At 39.4% G+C, this 25,992-nt stretch overlaps 1 protein-coding gene across 1 annotated transcript in view; it reads right to left on the bottom strand.

Moving 5' to 3' along the window:
* The window catches only part of PPM1L (protein phosphatase, Mg2+/Mn2+ dependent 1L), a 288,180-nt gene extending 263,374 nt beyond the window's left edge, over positions 1 to 24,806 (bottom strand). Inside the window, exon 1 of the mRNA XM_004755673.3 lies at positions 24,180 to 24,806. Coding sequence (XP_004755730.1) covers positions 24,180 to 24,578 — 399 coding nt within the window. The 5' untranslated portion in view covers positions 24,579 to 24,806. The remainder of the gene's footprint in view (positions 1 to 24,179) is intronic.
* Positions 24,807 to 25,992: the final 1,186 nt, after the last annotated feature.

The raw sequence follows: 25,992 nt of genomic DNA, 5'->3' as shown, positions 1-25,992 counted from the left end.
CACACATGAGTAGCTTTGATTGTCACTAAAGAGAAAAACAGGGTTTTTTCCTAAAAACTAAAAGATAATGGCAAGAAGGGAACAGGAGTGGGGCTTCTGTGGTACTGGTAACATTCTGTTTCTTGAATTAGGTGTTGAAGGCATGTATGTGTTTAGTTTGTGAAAATTCATCAAGCTGCAGAATTATGACATGCACTTTTTTGAACATGTATATGTCCATAAAAAGTGAAAAATTTAAAAAGGGAAACAGAATTTCTGAATAAATATTAATAGTTCCTTACTTATTAATATTCATTTGTATTAATAGTTCCTAACTAAACTGAAACATAAGTTGAAGAGTAAGGATGATGTTGATGGCAGCTAACTCTCAATAAAGCACTACCATGCCAAGTTAAACCCCTTACATACACTTTATCTTACAATGAGATAACATTCTCATATTTTAAAAAAGGGCTGGACCATGTGTGCTCTAGAACTATATCTACAACCAAATACCTAGCAGGGACTGGTACAGCAGGATATTTGGTTCTACTATAAACGACCTTTGAGTGACTCTAAACCCCCTATGCTGTCAAGAAGGAAAAGACCCTACACCTGAAACACCCACACCCCAAGGATAAACAGGGAGTTCAAAAACAATCAAACTTTTCCTGCCATTTCTCTACTTCCTCCTACCAAGGGGCTTTCACAAAAGCTGGGCTACAAAAACAGCTATTTCTAACCCAAACATTCCTCACCACTCCACACACTCAAGTGGCTGTTCTAGTTGCCCCTTGTAATTCCACAGAAGTCTGGCTAGGCCTGCAATTCTTTAAGCACGTTTTGAACCTGGGTCCAAAGGAGCCTTTGCCAGGGACAAGTAAGAAACAAAAGAATGACCAGTTTTCTTTTGGATCCTGAAGAATTCTTAAGATCAAATCCCTACTAATTTAACTTCAGAAGCTAATGAAATTTTGATACGATGGCATTATATTATAATAAGCTGTCACCTACTAAAATTTAAATTTTGAAAAACCACTTAGTTATCAAGCACCTGCTTTTGCTAGACACAACAGAGTTCTTTTCATCCTTTATCTCAAATTAACCCTCAAAAAAGCAAACATTTACTGTGCCTACTATGTGCCAGGTATCACTTTAAGTGTTTTACATTTATTAATTCATTTAATGTCATAACAGCCCTATAAGATAAATACTAATATAATTATTCCCATTTTTCATATGAGGAAACTCAGGTCTAGAAGAGGGTGAGAAACTTACCAAAGGGCACACAACTAGAAGTAGCTGAGTGACGATCTGAAGCCAAGCAATTAGGTATGAGAGTCCACAGCCTTAACCACTGCCCTTCACACTCAGTGAAGCAGATATTGTGCCCCTAGCAGAGAAGGCAATACTATGTTCAGAGTATATCATTTACTTGACCAAGGTCAGACAGCTAGTAAGGAATGGGCCTGGATTCAAATCCAGGTCAAAGTCCATGCTATTTTTATTCTCCCAACCTACCGGACTAAGTGATAAAACAGAACTGACATGTAGCTCCTCTGCAGTGAACCAAGTATTGAAAGGAAGCCATCTAAAGCACATTCCCTCAACACCTTTGCTTGCATTCTCTAAGCTCCAGGATCTTTTGTATAGTACTGTTGGCTTTTTTCAGGGGGAAAAAAAAAAAAAAAAAAAAAATATATATATATATATACACACACACACATACATACACACACACACATACACACACATATACATACACATACATTTTTTTTAACAGCAGGAAGTAGCAAAGAAAAGAATGCAATAACAGGAACATGTTAGCCATACATAAGTGACTGCAATACAGAATAAAGCCGGGCAAAGCATTTTTAGACTGTTTACTACAGAAAATGTATAGTAAGCAGAGCAACTAAGCCCTCTTATTGTGGGTTATGCACAAAAAGGAGAAAATACTTTCCCACGCCTTATTATTTTACCAAGCAGAGTCTTCACTGTGTTATTCAAGTGTTCGGATGCGTTTGAGAGAGTTTCTGGGCCCAAAGCCTTCAAAGTCCTCCAGACAGGTTTTCTGCAAAGTCAGCTTCCCAAGGATAAGGCATGGTTTCTCTGCCTTGGCACTACTCACATTTGGGCTGGATACTTCTTTATTGTATGGGGATGTCCTGTGCATTGTAGGATGTTTAGCTGTATCTTTGGTTCCTATGCACTATACACCGGTAATGTAAATTCTCCCATACCCTGCAGTTGTGACAACCAGTACCTCTCCAAACACTGTGAAAGGTCCGCTAGGGGAGGGGCACCTGGGTGGCTCAGTAGGTCAACTCAGTCAGCTCTTAGTTTCAGCTCAGGTCGCAACCTTGGGTCTTGATCTCAGGTCACAAAATCGAGCCCTGTGTTGGGGTCCTGCCGAGCACCAGTCAGCCTGAGATTCTTTCCCCGTCCCTCTCCTTCCCCTTCTGCCCCTCCCCCTGCTCCTTCATGTGTGTGCATGCTCTCTCTAAAATAAATAAATAAAACCCTTTAAAAAAAAAAGACGTTCTCTAGGGAAAAAAAATAATCCTATGTTGAGAAACATTGGGACAGGTCTCTAATTCTAATAATTCAAGTTATTCTTACTTTGGCCCGCTCTCACTTTTGTTCTTATTTGTATTATTCTCATCTGCAGTGGTTGCTTTATAAACATCCTTATTTGTTTTGCATATTCAGACAGGGACTATGTTTATACTTTTACATCTCCCACAGCTGCAAGTCATTTGTTCTGTTTAAAGGACTCAACAAAATGTCAAAATGTCAAGAAATCCAGGTGCTCCTTCAAAAAAATAGTGACTCTGAGATAAGGTTATATGGGAATTCCCTGTACTAGTCTTGTAACTTTTCTGTAAGTTTGAAATTATATCAATATAAAAGTTGCAAAAATATTTTTAGAAATATAAAAGAAAATATTTGCAAATCATATCTGACAAGAGGTTAATATCTAGAACATAAAAACTGCTAAAACTCAACAACAAGAAAACAAATAATATGGTTAAAAAATGGGCAAAAGACTTGAATAGACATTTCTCTTAAGATGATACACAAATGGCCAATAAGGATGTGAAAATATACTCAACATTGTTAATCATTAGCAAAATGCAAATCAAAATCACAAGGTATCGCTTCACACCCACTCAGATGGCTACTATTTAAGAAACAGAAAATAATAGCTTTGGCAAGTATTTAGAGAAGTAGAATGCTTGTGCACCGTTGGTAGGAGTGAAAAATAGGGCAACCACTATGGAAAACAGCAGGGCAATGCCTCAAAAAATTAAAAATAGAACTCCCATATGACCTAGCCATCTCAGCTCTAGGTATATATCCAAAGGAACTGAAAGTAAGATCTCAAAGAAATATTTACACACCAATGTTCATAGCAGCATTATTCACAATAACAAAGAAATGGAAGCAACCCAGATATCCATTGCCAGATGAATGGATAACAAAATGTAGTAGGTACATACAAAAGAATATATTCAGCCTTAAAATGGAAGGAATTCAGGGTGCCTGAGTGGTTCAGTTGGTTAGCATCTGCATTCAGCTCAGGTCATGATCTCAAGGTGCTGGGATTGAGCCCACATGGGTTCCCTGCTCAGTGGGGAGTCTGCTTCTCCCTCTTCTTCTGCCCCCCACCCTGCTTGTGTACTCTCTCTCTCTCTCTTAAATAAATAAAATCTTTTAAAAAACAAAGTGAGAGAAGGAAGGAAATCTGATTGCACTCTACAATACAGATGAATTGAGAACATTTTGCTAAATGAAATAAGCCAGTCACAAAAAAGACAAATACTGAAAGATTAATTTAAGAAACATTTATGGAGTCCCCTCTCTATATAAAACAAAGAGGTGGTGCAGTATATCCAAAAGTAGACATACAAGAACCGATAAGCAAAAGCAGGCACAATGCTAGCCTAAACATCTCTACCCATAACTTCTACCCAATTTCAGGAAAGTAAAAATGTTTTTCAACGCAGATTCAATACTGCCAAGGAAATACCATGTTTTCATCCTGAGATCTCATCTTTCTCTGAAATGATGATTAGTGATAATTACATGGGTGAAAAAAACCACAAAGCAACTTCTGTTTCCCATGGATAGAGGAGCTGAGAAAGAGGTAGCTAATGGCATTACTGTTAAGAAGTGAATTACTATGGTTTTCAATATGATTCATAAGGATTCCCAAAGTAGAAAATGTCCCTTTTGCACATGAGAATTCTATAAACTCCCTCATGTTGGATGTTTTCTAAAAATGCGATTCCATTAACTCAATAATTAGCATAGAGGAAACAAGTATATTTTGATGACATTATATAAAATAAAATAAGGTTGATGATTTCTATTTCTTTCAAAAGTATTCCCACACTATCAATAACTGTTTCCCATTCATACAACTTATTGATGCCTCTCGTCTTTGACTGAACATAAGCCAAGAATGTTTGAGTTCCAAGTCTTTTGGCGGGGTGGTGCTGGGTGGCAGGGGGCAGGGGCAGAAAACAGGGAGAGGGAGAATCTTAAGCTCCACACCCAGCTCAGAGCTTGGGGGGCAGGGGCAGGGGTTGATCTCACAACCCTGAGAGATCATGACCTGAGCAGAAATCAAGGGTGGGATGTTTAACCAACTGAGACACCCTGGCATCCTGAATTCTAAATCTTAAGTCTATGAATCACTATTTCCACCCCCAGGCAGCTGAAATTGTTCACTTACATTTCCCCACTCTCTGATAGTCACTAAATACTATGTACAATACTACTTTGCACGATGCTTTTGGGAGAGACCCTAGATACTGAACCTCGTTTTCAATTGAACTCTAGGACGTATTCTTGTGTATTTATATTTAAAAATTGGAGCATGACTAACATCCTATAATCCATCCTACTAACCAAATAAGTGAACCACCTTTTGAAGGGCACATTGAGGTAAATCTGAAAACGTTGCCTGGCTTCCTCTGAGGAGCCAGCCTCAATTCCCCAAATTTCTGCTTTACAACCAGAAATTGTTACCTATCAACCACATGAAAATCACGTGCCTAGGCTATCCTGCAGAATTCTCCATACTTAATTTGTGTTTTCCTTGGTCATTATTTAAAGGACTTCTAGGTGGACTATACACTGCATAAGCCCTGAGAGTTGATGAAAGAAACAAGGAAAGTAAATACAAGTGAATAGTATAAGTAAATTATTTTATCTCAACTTGATTCCATTCCCATATACTTGAAATATTACAGATAATCCAAAGTGTAAGATATCTCAGAGACGACCCCCATATGAATGCCTTGCCAAGCCATCCCTGCAAAAAGACAGTGTGGTACAGAAAAGAAGAGGGTTTTCAACTCAGACAGACATGGAAAATATTTTAATCTCTGCTCTGCCACTTAGCTGTTGTGTAACCTGGGCACAAAGACATCTGAGCTTCAGTATCCCCAACTGTAAAATGGGTAACAACTGCCTCAAAAAACCATGAGGACTCAGTGAGAGAGAATCAGTGAAAGCACCTGACCTGCTGCAGGCACTCAAAAGCCAGAATGAGCAGAGCCCTTTGGTCTCCAACACACAAGACATAGAAAATGCAATCAGGGGCACCTGGGTGGCTCTGTGGTTAAAGCCTATGCCTTCAGCTCAGGTCATGGTCTCAGGGTCCTGAGATGGAGCCTTGCATCGGGCTCTTTGCTCGGGGAGGAGCCTGCTTCCCCCCTCCCTCTCTCTGCCTCCCTCTCTCTGCCTGACTCTCTGACTACTTGTGATTTCTGTCTGTCAAATAAATAAATAAATAAAATCTTTAAAAAAAAAAAAAAAGAAAAGAAAATGCAATCATACAACTTGGTGTTTCCTTTTCATTTGTTAAACATCGTTCTTTCTAGAATTACTGTAAGGCATTGTTATTATAAATGCAAGCATCTGGGACAGGGCAGGCACACCATAGAAACTCATCAGAGGCTTGAGACTCAAGGCAGCTGAACTCTGGTTGGAGAGAAAAAGTACCTTAAAAATGAAAAAGAACGCAAAATGTTCAATTGCCCATCACAGACAATAAGTTCAAAGGAGGGAATGATTACTTAAAGCTGACACGACCAAGCAGGAACTCACGAAAGAGCTGGAAATTGAGGGGAGCCTAGAAATTAGGACAAGACACCAGATATGGGAAGAGGAATAAGAACTCTCTCAGAGAATGGAATAGAGCTGACAAAGGAGCAGCAGTGATCATACATATCCATCGGGCATTCGAGGAATAAGAGACCATTTTTGCTCTAGTTGCAGAGTTTTGTGTAGAGAAGACACAGAAGATAAGGTTGCATAAGATAAAGTAGTAATGGATGCCATTAGGAGAACCCCAAAAATAATTTTTTAAAGAAATAAATCATGGTTGGTATAAACCATAGACTTTTAAAAAAGAAACAATGTATAACCCAGTGAGCTGAGAAGCCAGATCTATCAGAGATATCAGTGAGTAAATTGGACAGGCGAGAGACTACAAACTGAGTGAACAGTTAAGAAGCCACTGTCACAATCCAGGCAGGAAGTGATGAAAGGCTGAATTAGCATGGTGGTGGTACAAACATAAAGATGGAGACAGGGATGAAAGGTATTAAATAAAGTCTCACAGACATGAATGAAGAAGGAAGAAGCAAAGATGACATGGTAATTCCAAGACTGGGAGACTAGGAGAATGACAGCACCATGAGAGGAAAAGACAAATCTAGGGAGGAAATTAATCTAGGGACATAAAAAGCAACTACAGTTTCAAACTGATTGTTATCACGGTCATATCCAGAAAGAAAGTACTAAGTCATCATGCAAAGACATGAGCTTAAGACGGGAAGGAAAGCTCTATGCTCAGAAAGGATGGCTGACTCCATAGAAGCTGCTGGTGCAAACAAATTAGGACCAGCACACTGAGTATAGCCTTCCTCAAAACTCAGGTTCATGAAGGAAGTGAAACCCTCAAAGACACTGGAGAAGGAGCAAAAAAAATTTAAGTGTTGTCATCAAAGTCGAGAAGATGAGTCTCAAGAAGACAGAGGTAGTGAAGAAAGCCAGAACCTACAGAAAACAGTAAGGGCTGAAAACAGGCCATCCTACATGCCAAATAGGAGATCCCTAGAAACCTTGAGAAAACAAAACTAAACAAAACAAACAAACAAACAAAAAAACCCTCAGGCTCAAAAAGTGTCAGAAGAGCAAATGAGTAAGTAGGAAGAAAGTGGAAGCTGTGTCGACAGTGTGTGCTTTCAAAAGAAGTTTAAATCTCATTCAGATTTTTAATCTGAAATACAAGAACGTGTAGATTTAAGAAAACAAAAGAATGGGGTGTCTTGGTGGCTCAGTGGGTTAAAAGTCTGCCTTTGGCTCAGGTCATGATCCCACGGTCCTGGGATGGAGCCCTGCGTTGGGCTCCCTGCTCAGTGGGAAGTCTGCTTCTCCCTCTGCCTCCTTTTCCCCCCTTGTGCACAAGCCAGCGCTCTCTCTGTCTCTTTGATAAATAAACAAAATCTTAAAAAAAAAAAAAAAAAAGGGAGGAAGATAGATAGATAGATAGATAATTGATAATAGAAGCTGTCTTTAGTAGTCACAGGCCCTAATCTTTCTCTTCTGCTCTCCTTGTTTCATCAGATTTATTGGTTACTTTATGCATCCTCTCAAGACCTCTCATTTCTGGGCTGCACTTCTAAGCCTTTCTCCTTTCAGTGAGAGAGGGCCATGTCTCATCACTCCTATCCCTTTTACCTCTTTCCTTTTTTCACTCACATCATGGAGGCAAGGACAAAAGTCAGATTTTATAAGAAAACCAAGATTTGATAGTCATTCTTTAGTATTTTCAGAAGAAGGACATTTTCCAAAAAGCACATTAGAAATGTACTCAATATCATTAGTCATCAGTAAAATGCACATTAAGAAACCACTTCATAGGGGCACCTGGTTGGCTCAGTGGGTTAAGCCTTTGCCTTCGGCTCAGGTCATGATCCCAGGGTCCTGGGATCAAGCCCCGCATCGGGCTTTCTGCTCTGTGGGAAGCCTGCTTCCTCCTCTCTCTCTGCCTGCCCCTCTGCCTACTTGCAATCTCTGTCAAATAAATAAAATATTTAAAAAAAAAAAAAAAGAAAGAAAGAAACCACTTCATAACTACTAGAATGACAAAAATTAAAAAGACTGGCAAGGATGTGGAGCAACTAGAACTCTTCATATATCACTGATGGAAATGTAAAATAATGCAACCACATTGGAAAATATTTTAGCAGTTTTTTAAAAAATGAACATACACCTAGCATATTAACCAGCAATTCTACTCCTAGGTATTTGCCTAAGAGAAACGCCTATGCCCATACAATGACTTCTACATGAATGTTTACAGTCAAAAACTGAAAGCAACTCAAATGTCCAACAATAAAGGCATGGATAAACAAATTTTGGTATATCCATACAATATAATAGTAAGTGATAAAAACGAATCAACTATTGATAGATGCAACAACAAAGATGAATTTCAAAATGATTCTGCTTAGTGAGGGAAAAAAGCTAAAAAACAAAAAAGAAGTACATGCTGTACATTTCCATGTATATAAAATGTTACAAAATGTAAACTAAGTCTCTAAGAACAGAAAGCAAATTAATGGTTGCCTAGGGATGGAGAGAGGAACTCAAGAAAGACAGAAGAAAAGTATTACCAAAGGGCATAAGGTAACTTTAAACAGTGTTGGATATGTTCATTATCTTAATGGTAGTGATGGTTTCACAAATATATGCAAAACTGATCAAATCATATATATTAACATAGGCAGTTTATTTTATGCCAATCATACCTCAGCTATTTTTAAAAGCAGTTGGGACAACAGGCAAAATTTGAATATATACTGTGTATCAGATAATACTGTAACAATGGTAAATTTTTTTTAAAGATTTTTGATTTATTTATTTGACAGAGAGAGATTATAAAGTAGGCAGAGAGGCAGGCAGAGAGAGAGAGAGGAGGAAGCAGGCTCCCTGCTGAGCAGAGAGCCCGATGCGGGACTCGATCCCAGGATCCTGAGATCATGACCTGAGCCGAAGGCAGCGGCTTAACCCACTGAGCCACCCAGGCGCCCCAACAATGGTAAATTTTTAAAAGTGAAGAAGGTTCATGTCCTAATCACCATAATATAAAGTCACCACAAAGGCTGGAGAAGAGGGCTTCTCTCTGGTAAACTGGGAACATCATTAGGGCACTTCCACTATTACCTTATTTTTGAGAGAGAGAGAAGGGAAATAAAACAAAAACTAGCTGTCCTCTTCATCAGAGAATGCCCTCTTCAGCAATGTTTCCGAAGTACATGCCTGTATGTCCTCCTTCATGTCTAAAACTGTTTGCATTACATAATCCTTTGGGGATAAACAATTTCCATCTCTGTGTGGCTTTAATAAGAAGATACAGAGAACTTCTCTGGCTACTGTCAGGTTCTCAGTTCTCTACCAGCATGATTCTTTAGCAGCAGCTACTCGGATCCTGTAAAATACAAGCTTCTTTTCCAAGAATTCTTTGCTGCTCAAAGAGTCTCACTTTTAGACAAACTCATGGCCAGACATTTATCAAAATAATTTAGATCTACAGGTACCTTATCAGGTACTCAGGAGGGATGCCAGGAAAATGGGAATGGTCAGAATCCTCGACAGGTCTCTCTTCTGAAATCACTGGAGAATAAAACCTCCCAGGGTCTCAAGCCATAGGCAAGAAAGAAACAGCAAGTGTAAACTTTTTGTATGTATTTATGAGCATAAATTACCGGGCTAAGTGCCCATCTCCATATCCCCCATCTGGTGTCAAAGATGTGGCTGGCACTTAGATTAAAAATAAAGCACTCAATATGGCATTATAATTATCTTTCTAAAATTGACTTTAAAAATAATCAGGATAAATTAATCTTACTCCCAACTCCAAAAGCCACATATTTATATGCTGCTTTGTATCCTTAACAAACTAAATTTTCTCAAAGTGATCACACATAGAAATATACAATATGCTCTCTTTAAAAGAAGAAAAGTTCCTGTCATCATCTGAAAATCTCAAAATATTCATCAATTTCTTATTCTATTATCTCTCAGAGGCATAGTGAAACTGTACTATTCGCAAATTTACACAAACTCAAGATACTCTTTTCTTACCATTTAAAACACTATAAAACTATATTTTATAGGCATATACTTTATTCTGTACTATACATTACTTTGGATATATAGTTACACATTTATAATTACATATAATTCTACATAGTAAGAGATGAAAATCACACACTCTTCTTTATGGGCAATTTGAGGGATCTTACCTAAGATTTCGTCTCTGTACACTAATACTACCTAACCCTACTCAGGATGAGAACCTTCTGTAAGCAGCTGCAGTTTCCTTACAAGACAGGTAACAGAAATATGGCAAGGATTTTCTGCAGAGGAAATTCTAGAGAAAATAAGGACAACCTTCACCAAAACTAGCAGAAATGCAAGGGCAAGATGGCCCCAGGCTTCCCACTTCCCGAGAACCAGCAGAAGATATTCCTGTGTGTATCTTGCTAGGTCTTCACAACCTGCAGAATCAGTATAAGCACAATATATGGTTAGATACTGTGCTTACTGTTTAGACTATTGCTTTCTGGGACATTCCCATGAAATGGATCTAGTGATGATGATTCTTCCCCAAAGCAGAAAAGACAGTGTTCTCCTCTTCAGGTAATCAATACACACTAATTGTCAGCATCCATCTACACCAAGTTCTAGTCCATCTTCGTGATCATTCATTCTCTCGATTACCATACCTTGAATATCTTTTCTTCTTTGACTCTTACTTAACCTTTGGATTTCATCTTTCATTATATCAGTAAAGATATTTTAGCCATATTACCCATAAACCATTTCACACTTCCCTGACATCAAACTTTTTCAATAATCTCAAATACAAGAATATAATACTCACTGTCTTGTGTATTACAGAACGTTATTCTGTTCTAGTTAATGCAAAGAGGCAGGAAACAAAAACAAAAAGTATAACTATTTAGAAAGCAGGAGACAAAATTACATTATTTGTAGACAATATGATTGTATATCTCTTAAAAGACAAAAAAAAATTAAAAAAGTAGAGAGAATGAATCACCAGAAAATCCACCAAAACTAAACAGGAAGTTTAGTCAGGCAGCATTTCTATAGACTGGTAATCAACAGTCAGGAAAACATAATGAAAAGATGGCCTTATTGAAATCAATTTATAGCAGTAGCAGCGGGATGAGTATTTCAACCTCAAACACAAAACTCAAAAACTCTAAAATGGCGTAGAGAAAAATAGGAAGACTTTAATGCCCTCCCTTCTCACTGGAGCCTAGACCACTTCCAGGCTGTCCCCCTCTTAATTGTATACAAAAATTCTGACCTTCCCAGGTATCTCTTCCCTCAGGCCTGGAGCAGATTAGAATATTTTAAAACAAAATAACAAAACTTAAGATAACCAATAATTAAGAGACAAAAATCCTACCAAATTTGAACGAATTCGTTGTCTAAAGCAGGAAGGTAGCAAAAGAGAAATGGACGGCCCACCAGAGAACTGCTGGGATACTTCCACATTCATCAGCAGCAGTACCTGTACTGAGCAGAGAGTCATATACTACAGCAAAAAGCATCTTGCTGTTCTCCAGTCACTCAGGGCACTCTTTGTTGCTGGTTTATACAGAACAGAGAGAAAATCTGAGTTAGAAAACTACCTAATAGTTTCTTAAGACTTGTTGGGCCCTTAACCAAATTTACGTCTCAGCTCTAGGCAAAGTCACCTCTAAGCCAATCCAAAACTAAGACGGTTTGCTCTTTTCTAAAGTCTTCTAAAGCTTTCTTTTTTACTCATGTCAGTGTTACATATTTCACAGCAACAGTCTCCAATAAGTCTGTTAATGTGCAGACAAGAAATGTTCCAGGCTACCTTCTCTGAACCCCCTTCCCAACTGTGTGTCCCACTCAACAACTACTCCCACTTCCCCTTCTTCCTAGACAACAAAATTCTAGCCATGTTCCCCTTTCTAAGCTGCCATGACCTCCAGAGAAGGCTGGGCTCCTCCCCAGACCAAGATGAATTATGTCGGGTCAGAGTTCACCATGGTGATGGTATTCCCATGGCCAAGTCCCTGGTTTAGGCATGGACACAATTCTGGCCTAAAGATGTAGGAGTGTTTCTAGAAAGGTTTTTTCAAGCTTTAAGAACACAGGACAGGTACAATTTCTCTTTTTATGTCTCTGGATATAGTTATATAAAGATTTGGAGACACTGAACCACTTGATCAACCAACTTTTGGAAATACCTACACTTCCAGACCTTTTGTTAAGTTAGATAATAAATGTCTCTAGAGTTTAAACTGCTTCCACCAGAGTTTTCTGTCATTTGTAACCAAAATCTTCCAAATAATATACCATGTAAATGTCCAGCTAGAATATACTCCACCTATAGTCTAAGCATCTGACAATGGACACAAAAGACAAAACTAACCAATCTGTAAAACCTGAAGAGGACATTTTCCTTATTGCCAAAACAGCTCGTTAGTAAGAGAAGCTATTATTGAACATCTGGAAACTATTCTGTCTTTGGTAAAATTACCTTGTATCTCCTTTCTTTGAGATGAGTGTTTCTCCTATAAATTTGTTGTACTTATTTAATAAAAGGGGAGGAAGATGTTTGATTACCATAATCTTACTGACTTACAAATGGTAACAACCTAATCCTAATATATCTCTGTTGAGGCCAAACTAGAGAAATAGGTTTAAACCAAAGGGAACTAGTTCATATATAAGGATGAATTTCCTGAGAGAAAAGACCATAGAAAAAAAATTCTCCAGGGACAGTATGGGATCTCCTTGATGAAAGTCTTTGAAAATAGATTATTCGTGTAGCTGTGAAGCTTTAGGACTATATTTGGATTACATGACAATTCAAGATTCCTGCCAGGCCTATCTAAAGAGAAAATATATCTTCTTCCTAAACAGTGAAGTAGAAAACCTCTAAGTGTTTAAATAAAAGAGAAGCAGAAACTTCTTAACCCCAAATTCTGGGTCAGTCATATTTATCATATATATGCAAACCAGTTGTTACATCAAATTCATCTCTTTATTGTAGAGAGCAAAAAGGTAACTATGACAAAAAATCTGACTAAGTCTCAATTCCCAGAAAATTCAAGTGTCAGTAAGAGACTTATTTGACCAGAAAATGCCCAGTGACTAATTAAACTGTAAGTTAATTTGTTTAACTAAAAAGAGATTTGAAAGCACATATTGGATTAAAAAGAAATGGTATATACTTAACAGAAAAAAAAGTTTTTGCCCTATGGCAATTCTATAACTAAAATAACAAATTTTTATTTTTTTTCTTAAGATTTATTTATTCATTTATTTAAGAGAGATACAGAGTAGGGAGAGGAACAGAAGGAGAGGGAGACAAGCAGACTCCCCTCTAAGCAGGAAGCTGGATCCTAGGACCCCAAGATCATGACCTGAGCTGAAATCAAGAGTCAGACATGTAACCAATGAACTGCCCAGGAGCCCCTTAAATGTTTTTAGATGAAGAACTTTACTGTCCAAGAGTAGTGCTGAATATAGACTGTCCTATTAAAAATACAATTTGAAGTCTTTAAGATTTATTCCTACTGACCATTAAATCCCCAGTCACATTTATAATGACTAAAATCTGGAATATTTGTGTTGAAGAGCAAATGCAAATAAGTGTTCACTTCTCTAGGGAAGTCATATGGTTTGCTGACATGATGTGCAATAGAAAACTGGTCTTTGGCTTAGCAACTAAGACAAACAGATTATCTGTCAACTGCTCAATCCTGGAGCAGAACAAGGAGAGCAATAATGATGGATGGTATGGTGAAGATGTGAGTCTCAGAAATACAGACTACTACTGTGGTGCTTTTTCACTTTTGTACCAGTTAGAAAAAGGCACCCTTCCCAAGTGATTATGCCTAACTTGGGGAACAGGAACAGACAGTCCTTTTTACATTAGGAATGGTATCTATCTGGTATCATTGTTCAATGAACATTTTACATAATTATTTGTAGTAGCCCCAGATTTACCATCAGGAGCCTTGTGCCTAGTAGCAGACAAGAACTCCCTTGTCTTCTAGGAATGGAGGAAAGTCAGTCAGTTTCATTTTTAACAGAATCAACCACCAAAACATTCCCTCATTCTAGACAAGTTGAAGGCAGCTAAGGTTCCATTAAATTGAGTCTTATTTTCATTAAACAGATCAAAGTGATCAAACTTTGTAGATTTGTTTTTCAGATGTTATTATATCTTCACTTTTTAAGCACAGTTTTTCATACCACAGACTTCAACTTTATTGAAAGAACATCAATTTATCAATATGTATAATTTTTCTCTACATGAATACTTAAAGTGCTTTATAGGGATGACTTATAACCATAAAATATATATATATATATATATATATATATATATATATTTTTTTTTTTTTTTTTTTTACAGAGAGAGATCACAAGTAGGCAGAGAGGCAGGCAGAGAGAGAGAAAGTAGGAAGCAGGCTCCCTGCCGAGCCGAGAACTTGATGCAGCACTCAATCCCAGGACCCTGAGATCACAAGCCGAGCAGAAGGCAGAGGCTTAACCCACTGAGGCGCCCAGGTGCCCAGGATGACTTATAACTATAAAAGAAAGCTATAAAAGGTACTGTAGCACCATTAACTATTTTTTAAATGATGGGCTTCCTTTGTTTATTTAAATTTTACCTTTGAAGATTCATATTAAAAATAGATTATTTTTTTAAAAAAAGATTATAACTAGCCATAACCAAAGCTTGGGCTCAACTTAAGGTTGACTAAGGGAACAATGTATGAAGCAGCCTTCTAGAATGGAAACAGAAGACCTTATCTACTCAAACTGAACATACCAACTGAATATTATAAACAAATGAAAAAATAATATTTTGCTACCTAAAATTAATAACTTTACATATGACTAAATTATTTTAGTTCTAAAAAAAACAATTCTCCAGTATAAAGATAAATTGTTCAAACACATACACACAACTACATACTTATCTTGAAGTCAAGCCTTTACTACTTTAAAGTAAAATAAATAAAACCTAAATCATTTTTGCAAATGGCTATGTTAATGCCACTGTATATTCTATGCAAGCCTTTCATGAACTAACAGGCAAAAATGTTAGAGATTCTCTGTAATGGGTCAGAGATCCTGCCGACAAAGAAGGGGAATGGATGAGAATGGCTGTTTGTGAGTCACCACCTGCTGACTTCTGACCCTAATATTTTTTAACTGTAGGACTTCCTTAGCCAATTATAAGCTCTACTACCAAGATTTCCAGCATCGAGTTTTCAACAACAATACCACATGTCACAGAACGACGGTCAGAGTCAAATGAAAAACTCCAAGTCCTACTGAGCAACATGCAAAGACCAGGCACTGCTCACCTAACAATGCTATCCACACTTCATTGCCCAGATTACAAGAGTCATGGAGTTTAAACTGATACCATAGGGGTCTGAAGACAGCTCTAGATCAGAATCCCAGTTTGAAATTCTAATTTCACCACCTATGAGCTACAAGAGACTCTAGATGAATTACCTAACTTCTCAGTGCCTTAATTTCTACATATATATAGTACTTACCTCAAACTCCGCTATGATCATTAAAATTAGATAATATATATAAAGTACTTTAAAAACTGCCTGAAAATAGTATACATATTCAATAAATGTCAGCCATTATTATTACTACTACTATTACAACCAATAATGGTGGTTTATTTCTCCTCTGATCCAGAAATCCCACTTCTAGAAATCCACCCTGGAGAAAAAATCCACTACAGCAGAAACACAAAAATTATTATAATTTCAAAAAGAATAATAATTATTATTACAATGTTATTTACAATAATAAAAAGTTAATGCTACCTAAATGTATACCAATTAGAAAGCAACTGAGTTACTTACCAAATACCTATACAGTAAAATATTAATGTGTCACTAAGAAATATATTAGAAATATAATAAAGAATTATAGAGCAAACAACTTCATGTTTATAGGCTTACAAATACCAAAAAAAAGCCAAGATTTTAAAACTATATGTACATCATTATAATAATGTAAAAATATATTTAAAATCATATTAAAAAAAGGTAAGCAAGTAATACACCAATATCAAAAAAACAGATAAGACAAGAGGATGAGATTTTGAGTGATTTTTTTCCTTTTCTTTTCTACACTATCATGTAGTTGTATTACTTTCATAATTTTAAAGTCAATCTATTTTTTTCTATTTTTAAATATGTTTAACTTGCTATAGATATATCCACTAAATAGGATTATTCAAATGGTAATAAAAGTTACACCACAAAAATATATTACTGAAGTGGTTAAAGTTCAAAATAGAAATAAAGAATAACCAAATATTTCAAATATTAGCACTCAAAATAAAAATATTACTTTTTTGAGTTTTTCAAGTATACTTTTATTGAGGTATAGTTGACATACAACATTATATGAGTTCTAGGCATATGACATAATGATTTGATATTTATACATATTAAAAAATGATATTAAGAAATGATCACCACATACTGAGAAATGAAAATCTAGTAAATATCTATTACCATACATAGTTAACAGAATTTTTTTCCTTGTGATAAAAACTTTTAAGGTCTCTTCTCCTAACAACTTTCAAATATGTAATACAAATGTATTAACTATAGTCACCACACTGTACATTATATTCCCATGACTTATTTATTTTATAACTGCAATGTTTTACCTTTTGATTCTTTTCATCCATTTTGCCCATGCCTCCCCCTGCCTCTGGAAATCACCAATCTGTTCTCTGTATCTTTGAGTTTGGATTTATGACCAATGATGACTCAAGTACCAAAACTGGTGAATTATTTATTTTTTAAACTAAGCTAGAAGAGATTCAGGTTTATTACTATAATGTCTTCTCATTTACCTGCATTAGAAATGGGGGTGGGATTTCTGCTAGACCACTGGGAACTTACCATAACTCTGGGTTCCCCCATGAAGCTGACAATGAAATCTCAGCTGCCACAGAAATCTTAGCTGCCACTTTCTGCTGTTTGAAACAGAACCAGAGTTCTTCAAAGAGTGGCATCACTAGATGTGCCTTCCACCCAGGACAGGAGGAAGCAGCCTGACTTTCCTCTTATTATGGTCAACAATTAAATTTTAAAAGCTACTTTTTTGTTCATAAAAAGCAAGGCAAAACAGATAGTGAGACTCTAGAGGCAGCCAGAGACTAGAAGAACCTTCTAAAAAATCATTCTAGGCAAAAATTAACAAGGCAAGAAACAACAAATGTTGGAGAGGATGTGGAGAAAGAGGAACCGTATTACACTGTTGGTCGGAATGCAAGTTGGTGCAGCCACTTCAGAAAACAGTGTGGAGATTCCACAAAAAATTAAAAATAGAGCTACCCTATAACTTGGCATTGCACTACTGGGTATTTACCCCAAAGATACAGATGTAGTGAAAAGAAGGTCCATATGTACCCCAATGTTCATACCAGCAATGTCCACAATAGCCAGACTGTGGAAAGAGCCAAGATGCCCTTCAACAGACGAATGGATAAAGAAGACAAGGTCCATATACACAATGGAATATTACTCAGCCATCAGAAAGGATAAATACCCAACTTTTGCATCAACATGGATGGGACCAGAAGAGATTATGCTGAGTGAAAAAGTCAAGCAGAGAAAGTCAATCATCATATGTTTTCACTTACTTGTGGAACATAAGGAATAACATGAAGGACATTAGAAGGAAAGGAAAAGTGAAGGGGGGAGTATTGGAGGGGAGACAAACCATGAGAGACTGTGGACTCCAAGAAACAAACTGAGGATTTTAGAGGGGATGGGGGTGGAAAGATGGCTGAGCTTGGAGGTGGGTATTAAGGAGGGCACGTATTGCATGGAGCACTGGGTGTTATATGTAAACAATGAGTCTTGGAACAGTACATCAAAAACCAATAATGTACTGTATAGTAATTAACATAATAAAATAAAAAATGTAAAAAAAATTCTACTCTTTTAAAAATAAAATTAAATTAAAATTAAAATCACTTTACTCCATCACAATGGAGATGGCTTCTTAGCAGATTAGAGGCCAAAAACTTCATTTAATGATTTTTCCACTCACAGTGCTGATATGAAGTTTCTTTTTTAAATAAATATACTTATTTTTTTAAAAAGTCAATCTAAAAAATATTATTGACTATCTCAAAATACAGGGTACTCAAAAAGGACAAAAAATAGGTACTGGCTTCTAGAATAACAGCAGTTGAGGAAAGCCTGCTCTCAACATATGGACTACCCGTGTTTTTTCCAACTGTGCTGCATTTTACTTCCTCTATAACATCATCTTTTTCTGTCAACCTGTAATGTCATCTTCTCATCCTCCCTCCGCCTAATCTGTCTCCTGAAATACTAGGATATAATCGAAAGTCAGCTCCTCTTCAAATTTATCCAAGACTCCCCAGGCTCCCTCAGTCAAGCCGTCACCCTCTCGTGGTTGGCCTGACCCCACCTCATAGCTCTGCTATTAAGAAGCTCATCTGTCCAAGTAGATGGAATGTTCTCTGAGGGCAGAGAATGCAATGATTCACCTTTAGGGATCACAGAGAACATAACACTGTTTTCCACATGCATCCGACTATATAGAAAATATTGGTTTAATTGAACTGAATTTCTGAAGAATCTGTTCAGAAGGTGCATCAAGGTCAGCAGTCATGATCCTACATTCACCTACAAATAGGTTCGTAGGCATGAGAACTGGCTGACTAAAGGGGAAACTACCCTTTCTTTTTTGGCAGAAATATCAATACGTTATTTTAAACCAAAGTAATCTGACTTTTCTCTTAAATCAAAAGGCATTTGTCCACATTAAATCCATAGGTCTCTTGTAACCTTGGTAATGTAGGAGCTCAACATTTACTAATAGCACCTATACTGTCTGAAAAGCAGATCATTCATCATGCCACTCATAATTTAATTATTCAAAGTTATATCTTATTTCAGAAAGAATCCAATGAAACCTAAATAAATACATATAAATACAAGATAAAATGACATATCTCAGAAGAGAAAGAAAAAAATAAAACAAAGGAAAACTGAATGTAGGAAAGATAAGCTGTCCTGGGAGTGAGATTTTGTATACCAAATCAATGTATTCTATAAAAATCTGCACATTTGTTCGAGGTAGGTCAGAGGTTTGGTTCTAACACCTAGTAGCCAACAAATACAGGATGATCCAATCAGTCACAATCTTAAGATTCAATTCTTAAGATAAAAACACGAAGCTATCAAAGAACTGTCTTTCCCTTGCTCCTCATAAAAAGGATACTATATAATGCAACAAATGAAGTCCTTGAGGACATCTTTGCCGTTGATTTCTCAGAAAGCTGTGGGAAGACCATTCCTCATAACAACCTTCTTAGGCAAAGGATAGCACACAAGTTAAGAAATGCAAATGATGGAGAAGATGACAGTCAGGCCAAGGAAGAGGTCCAGGTACACAGCTCCTTGCAGGTCCAAATTTATCAGAATCAGATTTTATTCTACCTGAGCCAACTTAAAATCCAGAGGGTTCATGCATCCACTTATCTTTAAAATTATAAAGAAAACTTGATGCACATGTCCATTCTTCTTGGGCTATGTTTGTAGTTTCATAACATCCTCAAAGGGAAGCATGACTCAAGCAATGTTAAGAACCAATGATCTAAAGAAGTAGACTATCAATATCCTTCAGGGAACGTTCCATAAGCAGTTTCTTCTCTAAACTTCCAAGAAGTGCTAAGCCTCAACACTGCAGCCCCGACAAGCACCTGAAATACAACTTCTCTGATGCCAAGTGTGGAGCTCTAAGTTTAACCACTGGCCAACCTATGTGTCAACTGTATGATACCATGACCTTTAATAAGCAGTGAGGGAGCACATAACCATCTGCTTTTTCAGATAGGTTTAAGCCATGAACATTGACAAAGTTGCCTCAAAGGATTGGTGATATTTCTTCTACATAATATAAAAAGGAAAAGAAAAAAAAACACCCACCTTTCGCCTGTAGATAAAAATTACAGATAAGCACACACGCACAACCCCTTTTTCCTAGATAAAAATTATTTTTTAATTTTAAAAATAACCTTTCCACATCAGTTGGTATATTTGAGTATTTTTTCCTTTTTGTTGTTTCAATCTTTTTATATCTTTTGTTATACAGAAAAACAATCACAGCCATAGCTTTAGACAAACACACACACACACAGAATCAACCATCTACCCACAGTATCATGGTTAGAATGTCTCAAAGGCCCGACAGCATCAAGTGAGGAAGCTGGCCTATTGGACCACTGAGACAAAGCTCTTTAAGATTCATTCATGTATAAGTCACAGCTATCCAGAGTCTGATCCTCAGAATAAGTCGTCCAGACATATATCTTTGTCAAAAATACACAACTGAATAGAGTAAAGGGTACCAACTCATTCTAAGAGGCTGAAGTGCAAATCAGAGTATCAACTTATTAATTAATCATAGAGAACAATCTTTTCCAGTAACCAGAAAATTTGCACCAGAAGCCAGGATGCTGCTTCCCCAATGCTAAGACACCTGAAATCCCAAATTGATAATCAGTTTACCATAAGTTAGAATAAAGAAATATAGAGTTTGAGGAATACCTAATAAATTATCCATATCCAACATATGCCTTTCTAGTGATCAAAACTGCGGCTTTCACACAGTCTCTCTTTCTAGGATGTTGTTGCCCTAACGGTGCAGACTTCTTGGTCTCTAAGCTTTATTTTCCACATTCTTCCACATCCATTAAGTATTCTTCTCAGTATGTATAATACAACTGAGAGATGTGTACCTTATCTGCATTATTATCCCTATTTTTCAGAATAATTCCCAGATAAAGTTGATTAAGCAATTGGTCCATGGTCACAGCTAGTATAAGGCAGAGCAGAGATTCAAAGCCAGATCTCAAATCAAAACCTGTGCCTTTAACTTGCAGTAAATTATTCAAAGTGTCTTTCCCTGGGCCTCCCACCTCCCAGTGTGATTTAAATGTCCCTATTCAGTGTTCCCATAACACCCTAAGCACATCATGACTATAATTTTTGTTATATTTGATCGTTCTCACTACACTGAAACTTTGTGAGGACAGGAATCCTATCTCATTCACCTTTGTATCCCTAGTGTGCTATCTATCAAGATAAATATACAAACTAATTCGTCCAGTGGTTTAATATAAAAATCACTGGGGCACCTGGGTGGCTCAGTGGGTTCAAATCTATGCCTTCAGCTCAGGTCATGATCTCAGAGTCCTGGGATCGAGCCCTACATCGGGCTCTCTGCTTGGCAGGGAGCCTGCTTGCCTGCCTCTCTGCCCACTTGTGATCTCTGACTGTCAAGTAAATAAATAAAATCTTTAAAAAAATATATATATATATATATTTATTTATATGTATATAATATATATATATATTTATATGTATATAATATATATATATTTATATGTATATATATATATATATAAATCACCAAACTGGAGGCCTTGAACTAACCTTAGGAAGGTCACATCTTAAGCCCATCAACAAATATCTCATCTAAAAAATGGAATGAAGTATAGGTATACAAAGTGGCTTAGGTCCTTTCTACATTTAAAAAGCAGTACTATTGTAGATAAGCCCTCTTTTTTTATAGACCATCTTAATAGTTTGAATTATTAGAAGTAAAATTAAAGTCCTCATTTATCTTATGTATCTTATGTATACAACATATATAAATAATAGGGAGTTCAGAAAAAGCTTCCTCTTTTCTGCAAGGAGACAACTATCCTCTATACCAAAATCAAACAGTGGCACCCTCCTCTGGTGAATATTACAGGAGCTAAAACAACACAAAAGAAAACAATTAGATGGTGGGGTTTTTTTTTAAATGAAAGAAAAAGCAAGAGATAAATTACCTAATATTATGTTATTATCACATTCCCAACTGCAACTAAAGAACTATCTTTTAAATTACTTTTCATATTTTGCCCTAAAACACAGCCAAGATGAATGAACTGGCCACATATTATAGGAGATTACAGATAGAACAATTACTCTATTTTTAAGGAGGGGACCTCTATGTGTAAAATTCTTCTTTTTACATAATGACATTGATCGTGTCCCTTTTATGGATGATGTATTTACCAGAAGACAGTACTGGAAATTTTTCAACCTGAAATCTGTTTAGATCCGCAACTTTCAGGTTTTAGAATATCAACTTAAAAGAAAATTTTAAAAAGTCATTCACTTACACATGCAGGCTCAAAATATGTCAGTACATCACATCCATGCAAGTACAGCCCAAAGTTTCACAACATTACTATTACATCTGGACCTTTAAATTAAAACTAAAACTGTGCTTTCTAAGACCAGAAGCAGATTCACAGCGGCCCAATTTCAATTTAAAAATATACAATAAATATAAGCTTGATTAAATGATTTAAAACAGTCTAGGCATATAAAATGAAAATATAGACATTCTGATCAAACCAAGAAAACAATTTAATCATTTTATTGGGAACATTATTATTTAAATATGTTTTACCCAAGCACAGAACATCTCCTCCCTCAATTAATTTCAGGTCTTTTACCTACCCTGTGACCAAGGAGAAAAGGAACCCCACCCTACACAAAAAGCTACAAAATTACAACCAGTAAGAAACCTTCATTTTGAAAGAGGGGGCTAGGTTGGATGGAAAACAGCAAAAATTGATTTCAGCTTTACCAAATAAATTTTCCAACTAAGCTGTCATTCCTGGCAAAGTTGGTTTAAAGCAGATACAGTAACTGGAAAGATTAGCAGAGTGGTGGGTGAAGTGACTTTGTATCAAAGACAAAATGCACATAAGATAACCAATTGAAAGCTTTCTCAATGTTCATCCAAAACAAAGGCCAAAGAAAAAGCAAATCCTGAAAGAGCATGACCTGCTGGCATTCCCTAGAGCCCACCAGAGACCAGAAGGACTAAAATGAGAGTTGGAGGGAAAGTTGGATGCCGGCACAGAGCCGGATGGAGGTGGGGGGTAGGGGTGCTAATGAAGAAGGGGTGACAAAGGAGGCAGGGGAATATGAGTAAGAAAGTATCCTGGAAAAAAATTTTTAAAGTACACAGCTTTGAAACTCTTACAAACTGCCAATAGAGAGAGATGGGTTTGCTGTCCTGATGCACTTGGGAGCTCGGCGCTGAAGCCACATTTGCCACTCACTTCCCCTGGGCCATTGCCCAAGGACCAGAGCCAACACTCGCCCCGACCTCCAGGAAATCTGAGCCCCGGCACTCAATCAGGGTGCCGCAGAAATGCGGCAGAGGGACCTCAACCGGCTTCTAACATCATCTTTGCCCCAGATGAACCCCAAATAAGGGACTTTAGAAGCAGAGAGATGCCTGCGCACCCACGCCGGCTAGGGCGCCAGGGCGAGATCTGGGGACCGCCGCCTCTGCGGTCATTGCCACCTCTGCAAAGGCCGGAGGCATCCCGATCCCGTGGCACGATCCTGCTAGAAGCAGGCGGCGCCGTAGTCAACTAGCTCGATTGCACTTGCAAAGTTAATGGAGTTGTGAAGAAGTGCGGAGCTGCCCTTCGGGTTCCTCCTTTAGGAGAATGGGATGTGAAGGAGTCAGAGCTTCCTTCATCCTTAATGAACTCTCACTGACTCGGCTCTGCAGATTTTCTCTTTTCCCTAAAGAGAATCAAAGATATTTTCTTCCTTCTTTGTGCCTCGTTTAGCCTCAAACCCTAGAACAGGGGCGCTGAAGCCCTAGGCCAAAGTTCACAGTAGAAACTGTAAACTCTTCCCGAAAAACCAGCACAGTCATTTGCTAGGTTCTGGCCTTGAGAAACCTCACAAATTATGAGGCACAAAATAGATTGTGGACGAAACTCCCTCCCCCTAAATGGCCACTGAGACCAAGAGGTCTGGATCTAGTAGTATTTTTTAGCAAGTTGAGCCACATTTGGATCAGGTGTCTTTGTCCAGCCGGGCACCAGGTCATCACCACGCCCCTCGCACCCAGTTCCGACCCCGCTGGTCACACGTCCTCTTGTTTACCACACCCAAACAAACAAAACCTCAGAGAACTCCTACCTCGCCCCCGTGTCCGTCAAAGATCCCGAAGATGGACGGGTGCGTCTTGTTGGCTAGGTCCGTAAGAACTTCAAATCGGTCCTCCATGTGGTCTCTCCGGCCCTGGATGGAATACACAGCCACGTTGTGGCTCTTAAACTCCCAGGTCTTGGAAAACTCGGCCTCCAGGACGTCGAGCCCCCCAAGCCGATCGTTCTGCATGATCTCGGCCACCTTGCCCTTCACCATCTTCACGGCGTCCCGGCTGGACTTGACGATGGTCTTCACCTCGTCAGTGTGGAAGAAGTAACTCCACAGTGCCAAGCTGATGCAGAGCAGGAAGAGCGTCTCGGGTCTCAGCAAGAAGTAGCGCATGATGCGACCCAGCAGAGACAGCAAAGTCATTGTATCCTCTATCATTTATTATCGCTACAGCCCCAGCCACCAGCAGCGACGCGCGCCCCGAAGGCTCGCCGGGTCCCGGAGCACTGCGGGGACAGCCCGCGGGGAGGGAGGCGGAGCAGCAGCCGAGGGAGGGGGGAGGAGACTCGCGGAGCCGGGCAGGAGGCTGACGAGCAGGCTGCTCCCAGCCCGCACGGCGAACAGAGGCAGTTTCCCTTTTGTCTCCTGGCCTCGGCGGCAAGGAGGCCCGCGCCTCGCGCACCGGCGCCTGTGCCCGCGGACCGCGCCGCCTCCCTTCCCCGAGCCCCTTTGTGAGGCGGCGGCCGAGACGGCAGCGGTGGCAGCAAGGCTGCACCGCTGGTGCCCGAGATGGGCTAGAGGAATCAAGTTAAAGTTGCGCCGGGCGAGTCTACGGTGGTGGGCGGGAGAATTCGGGGGGCGCTGGGGCCCGCGCGGCCCTTCCGCGGGTGCCCCTCGCCTCTTGGGGAGCGATCAGCAGCAGGTGAGGAGGCGCGGGACGCGAGAGCCCGGCGGGCAAGGGATGCACGTCCCCTCGGTTGCCGCGGCAGGGGAGCGCAGAGCCGGCCGAGCGCTCCGATTCCTTCAGACACCCCGGGAAGCCCCAGAGAATAAAAGTTTTGCGGGAGCCTGGGCAGAGTCGGGGGTACGCGGAGCCCGGCGACGCAGCACGATCCGCGCGGAGCCGCAGGCGGCCGCCTGGCTCAGCCTGCCTCTCCCCAGTACCTCCCTGCTCGGCTCGGCACCGCTCGGCTCGGCTCGCGCGCTCGCTCCTCTCGCAGCGGATCGCGCTCGCCCCGCCCCGCGCACTCGCCCCGCCCCGTCCCTCCCCGGGAGCTGGGACTCCAGGCCCGAGGTGCTCGCGCCGAGCTGTCAAAGGCTGAGGCAGCTCCGCCACCGCTGGCGCGCTGGCGCGCTGGCGCGCTGGCGGCTCGGGGCGGTTTCCGACGAACCGAGGGGGGAGAAAAGGGGCGCGTCCGCTCTCTGGGTCCAGTAGCCGGCCTTTCCTCCCTTGTGCGGACTCCCAGGACAAAATAATACTGCTTCTGGTTGTCTGAACGGCGGTTTTCTCAGGAGCTAGTACGCTGGCTGGAAAGCAAAGTGCCGCACGTGAGCGATCCCCCCTCCGGCTGGCCGCACTGTAGTGCGGTCCCCGCCTCGCCTGGCATAAGGCAAGCGAGAAGGGACTCACTTCTTCAAGCTCGCAAAGCGAGGCGGAGAGGATCCGGCCGCTAGGTTCTGCGACAGAGGGCTGCTGGGATCTCAGGAGAGGCGGAGAGCGAACCTGAGGCCTAAAACCTTTCTCGCGACGAGAAAAGACCCTCCCGACAACAGCAGGATGTGGGGACTCGGAGCCACAGGGAAGTGCGATTTGAGGATAACTTCGGCAGGGGCGAGGATGGGCTGGCCTCCC

The sequence above is a fragment of the Mustela putorius genome, unplaced genomic scaffold, assembly GCF_011764305.1.
Source record: "Mustela putorius furo isolate JIRA1106 unplaced genomic scaffold, ASM1176430v1.1 tig00003834_pilon_pilon_pilon, whole genome shotgun sequence".
In the NCBI taxonomy this organism is placed as follows: Eukaryota; Metazoa; Chordata; class Mammalia; order Carnivora; family Mustelidae; genus Mustela; species Mustela putorius.
The sequence above is the reverse complement of the archived record's forward strand: the minus strand, read 5'-3'. Positions and strand labels throughout refer to the sequence as shown.